Source organism: Apium graveolens, chromosome 5, assembly GCF_009905375.1.
Source record: "Apium graveolens cultivar Ventura chromosome 5, ASM990537v1, whole genome shotgun sequence".
Classification (NCBI taxonomy): Eukaryota; Viridiplantae; Streptophyta; class Magnoliopsida; order Apiales; family Apiaceae; genus Apium; species Apium graveolens.
This window is the reverse complement of record NC_133651.1, coordinates 262,191,242-262,201,359: the sequence shown is the minus strand read 5'-3', so window position 1 is coordinate 262,201,359 and position 10,118 is coordinate 262,191,242. Positions and strand designations below refer to the sequence as shown.

The following is a 10,118-nucleotide window of genomic DNA, read 5'->3' as shown; positions in this document are numbered from 1 at the left end:
CATATTTCTTCAATCCTCCCGTAAAATGTCATATCACTCTCTACGGGATTTAAATCCTTAGCACTAGAAACTTGGACAGTCTTAGCAACTAACGAGACTCCACTATTTTGAACAACCCTAGCATCGTCTCGCTCCTTTGTGAAGTATCGGATTCCGTCAACTAGATAGCCATCATAAGTCAAAACAGTAAATGATGGTTTTCCTGCTAGCCACCTTATCGTTTCAGAAACACCTTCGACTTTCTCGTTCAATTCAGTCATAACTTTGTTCTCAAACCAATCAGCAAATAGCCTATTATGCTCCCCAATCATCCACTGAATAGTCTTTTTTTTTCCTTCATAAATTTTTTCAAGCAACTCCTTATGCATCCTTTGAAAATACATAAATTTTTTGGTTACAAACTAAAATAATGCTTATACAAAATTAATCAATAAAAGAAAAAGAAAAGTGACTTACTTAACATATGGAAACACTTCACTGTTGTTTAAGAGGACGTGTAAATGCGCCTCATCTCGTTCTTTCTCTTCAACAGATTTAACTGTTGCAGCCGATAATGGACCAGAAAGTTTGCCTTGGTCCTTCGGAAGTCCGGCAGTTGTCAAACTATTTCTAGAAAACTCAGCGCAAAATTCTACAGATTCTTCTTTCAAGTATGCTTCGGCTATACAACCTTCTGGAAAATAACGGTTTCGCACGTAACTTTTCAACACTTTATTAAAACGCTCAAATGGATACATCCATCTATAGAAAACTGGTCCACATAAACGCAATTCCCTGACCAGGTGTACTATTAGATGTATCATTATATCAAAAAAAGAAGGCGGAAATATTTTTTCGAGCTCACATAAGGTTAATACCACATCAGCTTGCAATTTATCAAGTTTTGATACGTCAACAATTTTGTTGCACAAAGTGTTGAAAGAGAAGCAGAGTCTTATTATGCTAACTCTAACATTCTTCGGAAGTACAGAACGAATTGCGACCGGGAGTAATTGTTGAAGGAGTACATGGCAGTCGTGAGACTTCATCCCAAATATCTTTAAATCTGCCATGGATACACAATTTCTGATGTTTGAGGAATGCCCATATGGCAACTTCATTGATGAGAGTGATTTCAACACTTTTCTTTTTTCAGCTTTTGTTAGAGTAAAACTAGAAGGAGGCAGATAAGTTCTTTTTTCTCCTACTTCTGGAGCTAAATCAGTTCTAACCCCCATTTCCATCATATCTAGCCGAGATGCCTCACTATCTTTGGACTTGTGTTTTAAATTCAGTAACGTCCCAACTAGACTATCGCACACATTTTTCTCAATATGCATAATATCGAGGCAGTGACGAACGTGATGGAATTTCCAGTATTCCAACTCAAAAAATACTGACTTCTTCTTCCAAGCACAGTCCACCTTCTTCGACTTCTTTACTTCCTTTCCATAAGAAAATTTAATTTTTTCTTGTTGTGCCAACACCTCTTGTCCGGAAAGGGGTTGCCTTGGCTGTCCAAACTCTTGTTGACCATTAAAGGCTGCCTTCTTCTTCCTGTATGGATGATGCCTAGGCAAATACCGACGATGACCTTGGTAACATATTTTCCTACTATAAGGTAAATAGTTAGCAACGGTATCATCACCACACACTGGACAACCCAAATAACCCTTGTTGACACAACCAGACAAATTACCATATGCCGGGAAATCGTTAATCGTCCATAACAAAGTCGCCCTTAAAGTGAAAAAAGTTTTTGTGAAGGCATCGTATACATTCGGTTCACCTTCTTCCCAAAGCTTTTTCAAATCATCAACTAACGGTTGTAAGAACACATCAAGGTTGTTACCTGGTTCATGTGGACCGGAGACCAATATAGTTAACATCATAAATTTCCTCTTCATACATAACCACGGAGGAAGATTATATGTTACCAATACTACCGGCCAACAAGAATACCGATTAGTCAGCCCATTGTTATGTGGGTTAATACCATCAGCCGACAAAGCTAGTCGAAGATTTCTTGGCTCACTTCCGAAGGCAGGCCACCTGTAATCGATATTCCGCCAAGAAGGAGAGTCGGCAGGGTGGCGCATCTGGCCATCATGAATTCTTTGGTTGGAATGCCATGTCAACAACTCAGCTGTCGAAGAAGATTTAAACATCCGTTTAAATCTCGGGATGATCGGAAAGTATCACATAACTTTTGCCGGGATTTTATACCTTTCTCTACCATCCTTACCCACCTTCCAGCGAGATAGCTTGCACTCTGGACACTCCGAAGCAATCTCATTTACACCCCTGTATAGAACACATTCATTGGGACACGCGTGGAATTTTGTATACTCGAGGCCTAAATTCGAAAGAGTCTTATTTGCTTCATATGTGTTAACAGGTAATGCATTATCCTGAGGTAGGAATGAGCCAACTGTAGAGAGAAGATCGCTAAATGCGCTATCACTCACACCGAATCTCGCTTTCCAGTTATGTAATTTTAACACCGAATCTAATTTTGTGAAGTCGCTGCCCTCAAATAAAGGTTGTTGAGCATCGGCCACAAACCTCTTAAAATCATGCGAGTCTTTATCGTAGTCATCGCCCCCTGATTTACCCCCCGGATTACGATATGCTGCTTCACAAACCACAGCAGCTTGTGAAGCACCAGCAGCCGCCGCTTCCGATGCAGCAGCCGCTTCTGATGCAGCTTCAAAGGCTGATTTAAATGCATCTGCATTCTGCTCCTCTTCATGAGGAGGCACTGTGCTACCAACAGACGACCTACCAGTCTTGGATCTATGCCAAATCCAATCAATATACCCAAGACTAAAACCATTCTCGTAGAGATGACCCCTTATTACTTTGACCGAATTTTTTTTGAAATTAACACATTTACAGCAGGGGCAAGGTATTTTTTTAGGATTTTTACAATTTTCTTCGGCGTAAATCAAAAACTTTTCAACCCCGACTTCATATTCCAACGAATCCCTCTCTTTTGAAATCCAATCTTTCTCCATATTCGTAGGATAACCTATTTCCTACCTAATTTCCATATCAAATATTTCAAAAAAACAACGTACAATTAGTAATATATATGTATTATTATGTATAATTACCGGCAAAGCAGAACACGACACTGATTGATTAAAATGATGAAACGAAACACAGAACAAAGCTGAGCACGCCACTAGACAATAAACATAGCAAATTAATATAATTTGTAATGAGCATAATTAACCACCACCCGACGCCGATGCTCATAAAGAATTAGCTTCCATAGGCCAAGAAAACTCTATTCACATGCTAACTATCATTTCTCAAACAAGAATCAGAACTTTTAGTGGGTTTATTAAGTACTTGCTCAAAGATTACATTCCCAAACCAACCACTTCTGCTTTTCTAACTCCTCCCAGGTAACCCTTCTTCTCTACCAGGTAATTATTTTCTTTATAAGCACCATATGTATGTGTTGGTGAAGTGTTCTTTTATAAAATTTTTTATTCCAAGTATGACATCAAAAATCAAAGTTGATTTTTATTACTGAAAAGGTAATGTCATTATCCTTTTCAGTAATCTGCTTGTATCGATTTGGTAGTACAAGACAGGGCATGCATTTTAATGTTTACATTATACTATCAATAGATGAAAGATGTTTACATTATACTATAAATTCTACACAGAACCATCTTCCTGTCATTTTATATGTAAAATATATGCTGTAACAACATATACAGAACAAAAAGCGATTTTCGTCTATCATCCCCTTACTATAAAATAATGTTTACATTATTTAACTGAAAATAACATGCATTTTCTAGAGAAAACAGAGAAAAGAGCAACAAAAATCCTATCATTTAAACAAAATAAAATAAACAAAGACAAAGGCATAAGCAAATTAGGGTCTGCTATATGACAAACAACTAATATGTAACAAGCAACTCAAACAAGCAGATACAGATAGTTTAAGCTTAAACTAATTAAAAATTAAAAAATTAGGGTTTCAAATTGAAACCCCCAATTCTGAAATTAGGGTTTAAAACTTACCTAATTCAAGCTTTAACCTCCAACTTAGCTTCAATCTCCGACTTGAACTACAACCTTAAACTCTAAGTTGAACTTCAACTCCGACTTTGACTTAATGCAATGAAACCCCCAAATCTACGAGAGCAATGAGGGAAATGAGAGCAACCTTGATGAGAGCAGCAAGGTGAAATCTACACAGGAAAGTGAAATGAGAGCTGGGAGAGAGATAAAATGAGAGATGAGAGAGTGATGAACTGAGAGATGAGAGAGTGATGAGGGATAAAATGTTTTTGTTTGTTTTTGTTTTCAGTTTTCAGTTTTTGATTTTAAGGGGGGGAAACACTTGGAGGGAATGAATAATTTGGTTAAGGGGGGAACGGGGAAGGTGCGTTAATTAATTTTTTTAAAACAGACATATAACATCGGTTGTGCTAAACAACTGATGTTTATAACAACAAAAGACATCGGTTGTCAAAAACCGATGTAGAAAACACCTTTTACATCGGTCAGAAAAGCAACCGATGTCTAAGAGGTGATGTCTATTCTACTTTTTCTAGTAGTGTTCATCACCGGTGGTGCCCTCATTCGAGGGTATCCAACTATAAAACCTCCGATTCACTTAAAAAAATGTAACAACACTACATGCAATATGATTTCATCATAAAAATCACAGAAACAAGAATTGATCAAGCAAAACTCGGGTCTCGGCTCAAAACCGAACCTAAACACACACACGCACTTCGCATGCAAGCATAAACACACACATGCACATGAATTGAAGCTCATGTATGGAACATAGATGAAGATTCATGGAGGATTTCAAAGAATTAGAGAGAGAGAGACAATATACTGAGAGGAAAAAGAGAGAGAAGAGAGAGCTTCGAGAGTGAGAGAGATGAGAGAAAAATGAGAGAATGAGAGAAAGTGGCCGGGTGGAAAAAGAAAAGAAGGAGGAGAAAATGAGTTCATATATGCTAAGAGGGCGGGGGTATTTTAGTAATTTACTAATCCCCCTCTTTATGTTTGATTTACCAACTCTTTTTACTCAAATAAGATATAAATTGAATATTGGATATATCCCTCTCGGAAAGTCAAAAATTATTGCGAATGAAAATTTTAAGACGTAGATCTCGAATTTATCTTTCCAACCATTACTCATAATAAGATTTTGAGACGGTTGATTTTATATGATTTTTACAAGTTTGTGCTAATAATAGCATTTATCACATAAAAATCAATTTAATATGCAACAATCACAAAATAAATCCGTCTATCATTTTTAGAAAGTCTTTAGGACTATTTTGAAGATAAAAAAATAAATCTTATGCCTTTATCTTACTCAGATAATTTTATAAAAATTTGTGCGAAGGTTAAATAAACCTTATTTAATTCAAATAATTCCCTTAAATCCATTAAAAAATATCAACAGATCATGTAATCATGCATACAGACAAGCAAGCACACATACGAAAATATCATAACTCATGTCTGATCATAAAAATTGTCCTTCTTATCATTATCCCTTTTTACGCGTACCGGGTCACGTTCTGCCTGACGGCCCGACGCTCAGCGTATCAATTATGCTTTACAATATCTTTCTCGACCAACACATCACTAGATCACATTACTTTACTCAAGCATTTCATTTCACATAATTACACATTTTACATACTTTAACCCCTTTTTAGAACGGGTTCCATTCTACTTGACGGCCCGACAACACAGCTTAATTCCTAAGTTGACTCTTTAAATTGAAACGCTTCTATTTACGCTCCTAGATAATAATATACAGTAAAGGAAATTAATCAACAATTAATCACATAATTATAATCACTTCACATAAATCACACTTTATTCACTTAATTACGTCGCAAAATTCTCAGTCGTCACAATCTACCCTCCTTAAAAGGATTCTGTCCCCAGAATCTAGTCTAAGCAAATAGACGGGGATACTTTTCTTGCATTTCACTCTCTAATTCCCAAGTTGATTCTTCCACTATTGGATTTCTCCACCACACTCTGACTAGAGGTACAACTTTATTTCTAAGTGTCCTCTCCTTTCGGTCTAAGATTCGAACTGGTTGTTCCACATAAGACAAATCTGGTTGAATTTCTACTGGTTCCAATTCGATCACATGGCTCGCATCAGCATTATACTTCTTCAGAACAGATACACGAAATACATTGTATAGATGTTGCATTTGTGGAGGTAGCGCTAATTCATATTCCACCTTCCCAACTCGTCGCAGCACCTCGAATGGTCCAATATACCTAGGACTCAACTTCCCTTTCTTTCTGAATCTGGTTAAACCTTTCCAAGGAGATATCTTTAACAAGACTTTGTCTCCAGGTTCAAATTACACATCTTTTCGTTCTCGATTTGCATACTTCGTTTGTCGATCTTGAGCTGCAACTAATCTTTTCCGAATCATTTCCACCTTTTCTTTCTTTTATTGATCTAGCTCTGGGCCAATTAATTTGCGCTCACCAACCTCGTCCCAATACGTAGGGAATCTACATTTTCTTCCATACAACGCTTCATAAGGCGGCATGCCAATACTCGCGTGATAACTGTTGTTGTAGGAAAACTCAATTAACGGCAAATGATCGTCCCAATTTCCTTTGAAATCTATTGCACAGGTTCACAACATATCTTCAGTTGTCTGAATTGTCCTTTCACTTTATCCGTCAGTCTGCGGATGATATGCCGTACTCATTTTCAGCTTAGTTCCCAAATGATAATGGAATTGTCTCCAAAATCTCGAGTTAAACCTTGGATCTCTATCAGACACGATAGATACAGGAGCTGCATGATGCATCACAATCTCATCCAAATACAATTTGACCAATTTTTCTAACGAAAACCTTTCGTTTATCGGCAAGAAATGTGCTGACTTCATCAATCGATCGATTACCACCCAAATCGCATCATGATTAGACTTGGTTTTAGGTAATCCTACCACGAAATCCATCGTGATATGTTCCCATTTCCATTCTGGTATATCTAGTGGTTGAAGCAATCCACTTGGCCTCTAATGTTCCGCTTTGACTCTTTGACACGTGTAACACTTACTTATCCATTCCGCAATTTCCTTTTTCATGTTTGGCCACCAATAACTTTCTTTTAAATCCTGGTACATTTTTGTACTTCCAGGGTGAATTGAAAATCTCGAGTGTTAGGTCCCAATATGTTTGTAGAAGGGGGGTTGAATACAAACTATACCGTTTAATCGAATAAAATGCGGAATAAAAAGGTGAAACAAAATTCAAGTTAAATAAAACTTTTATTAAACTTGAAAGGTGTTACAACAATGGTATCTGTTACAAGGGATTAATCTCAAATCAATTATTACAAATCTAGAATAAATTCGACATGAACTTTTTCTATTTTTTGCAATAATTAGAATCAAATGCTAAATGCGATTTGAGATTAAGTTCTAGGGATTTTGATCCGCTAGATTGTTACACAAGAACAAGATAAATAATTCTAGTGGTTTGGATTTAACTTTAAAATCTAGAATTTTGATCTTGAATAAAGCAGATGAAAAATGAAATGTTTTGCTTTAGTTTCTGCTGTGTTCTTGACTTGTGTGTTCTTTTGAAAATGATCTGCTTTCTGTTGTTTAAGTAAACAAAACAATCCAGTTGAATCAGCAAGACTTTCGGCAAGACAATCAAATGAACTGGCATGACAATCCATTTGAACTGGTAGGACTTTCGGGGAGACTATCCTTTTGAACTAGCAAGACAATCCCAATAGCTAGCAAGACAATCAGAATGAACCAGCAAGACTTTCGGTATGACTATCAATTGTCATACCGATTGTCATACCGATTGTCATAGTAGTTCAAATCATATTGTCTTACTGAATTATTAATAGATTTTAATCTAATAAAAATTCTGAAAATCCTTAATATTAATTCTGAATTAATTAATCAATTAATTCAATTAATCAATAAATTAATCTTTGCAGATATAATTTATTTTCTTAATTAAATTATATGACTTAATTAATTAATAGAGAATTAATACTAATCTTGAACAGCAACCATTCTTCTGAAAATCTTCTGAAAATCACTGTCAATTATGAATCAATTCCACCACTTCAATGTTGACACTCGATGTACTGTCTGGTTCATGAGTGACTAACTTCCGTGACGTTTCTTCAAGCCTTGACCTTGATACTCTTGATTTTCTTCAGACTAAATCCTTGTAATTAATTGATACCCTGACGAGATCTCTGTCACTTGATTAAATCCACAATCTTGATTTATATCACTGAGGCTTGATCAATTTCTTGAGCTTCTTCCAGTGAATAAAGTCTTCAAGTCTGTAGATGAATAATGTTTCTTAACCCTTTGACAAATGTTACTTTGTGAGATCTCTCTGACGATAGATCCACTATTTACTTATTACATTCTTATTTGAGTTGAGTTAAATCCTCGAATAAACAAATAGGCTATAACATATGCCTTTCAATCTCCCCCTATTTGCTTGTTAGACAATAACAACAAATACCTAGAGGATAACTCAACTAACAAATAAGAAAAAGATATAAACAGTAATGCAAAGTAAATAGCAGAAAAGTTCTGGATTATATTTAACATTTTCCAGATTCCAAAAGAAATTTACAAGTGAATACAAGATAGATGTTCCTCTAGCCTGAACATATAACTACATTAGTCTATCTTGATTCATAAAGCTCTAATCATATTACATTGAGTTTTGAGCTAATTGAATTCAGTTGTCTTCTCTTCTGACTTCACCTTCTTCTAAATCTTGAAGCAACTCCTTGTCAAAGACACGATCCTTTTCTGAAGTGAAGCTTGCTGGTCTGACTGGTTGAACTCCAACTGACTTCAGCTTATTCTTGAACTGATTGTACCTTTTAATATTCTTTTCACAATAAGCCTGAATCAAATCAGCAGCTTGTGTCTTCAACATGGATGAGTATCCAGCAGTTCTTAAATGATGTTCCATCCAGACCAGATGCTTAGCTGAGTAGTCTTTAAGAGATTGTGCATCTAGCTGATAGATTTGAAGACAATTAGACTTAAAGAATCTCACCTGATGAGGATTGTTGACCACTTGAGGACTAGCCCTGCTGGCAAACTCTTTGAGCCTTTCTCGAAGAACTTCATTCAATTCTGAGCTTCTTTTTACTTTGTTGAGAAGAACCCAAATCTCTGACAAAGAACGATTCTCAAACAGATGAAGTGACACCTTGAAAGATCCTTCACTTTGAAAATATACAAATATGCTCATTTCATTTAGAGATCTGTCAAAAGCAGCTGTGATCCTTGAGACTTCAGTCTTGATAGCATTCATATACATGTCATTGTTAGGATTTGAGATTTCCAGCTTGTCAAGAAGATGTAGGAACTGCCTATCATTGTTAGTGCTCAGCTGAGGCATATCAAGTACTTTCCTAGCCTCATCCCATTTTTCACCAATCTTCAGCCTTACATCTCTTCTCCTTTCTTTGGCTTTAATGTCATGGAGACGTTGCTTTTCAAGAGTTTCTGTTCGTTCAATGCTTTTCCTCATGTCAATGATCTGGGATACCTTTTTGAGTTCAGCTTCTTTTCTTTTTAAGTCTGACTGCTGTTGCTGAAACTCTTTCTCAAAGATAGGATCCACTGTAGCTTCCTCTTCCCATTCTCCAAAATCACTTTCCTCTTCAGCTTCAAATAAACCATATTTATCTTCCAAGACTGGTTCAGTGGGAATGTCAAAAATATCAAAGTCATCCTATTCTCCACTGTAGTAGACATCATCAGCCTTTCCTTTGTCTCCAGCAGAGGTATCTTTTTCTTTTCCCTTTCCACTACTCCCTTTCTTCTCCCCCTTAGTTGAGGGATCCTCTACTGACTTTCCTTTAGAATCTCCATGTCCTCCATCACCTCCAGAGCCTGAGCCTCCACCAGACGGCCCTTCAAAGTAAGTTCTTTGTTCTTCATTAGGGCAGTGAGAATTCTTGATCATGAAATACAAGTGTTTCATCCCTTCATTGAGATATTCCATGCCCGTTTCTATCTTTAGAAATCTGGAGGAGTCCAGTGAATGATTCATTTCAACCAGGTCTTCAAGAGAAGTCATTCTTGTATGTAGAGAGC

At 36.5% G+C, this 10,118-nt stretch overlaps 1 protein-coding gene across 1 annotated transcript; it reads right to left on the bottom strand.

Moving 5' to 3' along the window:
• Window positions 1-452: 452 nt before the first annotated feature.
• LOC141660916 (uncharacterized) lies at window positions 453-2,147 on the bottom strand. The gene has a single exon (XM_074467896.1). It carries the CDS (start codon window positions 2,145-2,147, stop codon window positions 453-455), a length of 1,695 nt encoding a protein of 564 aa, XP_074323997.1.
• Between the last annotated feature and the right edge of the window lie 7,971 nt (window positions 2,148-10,118).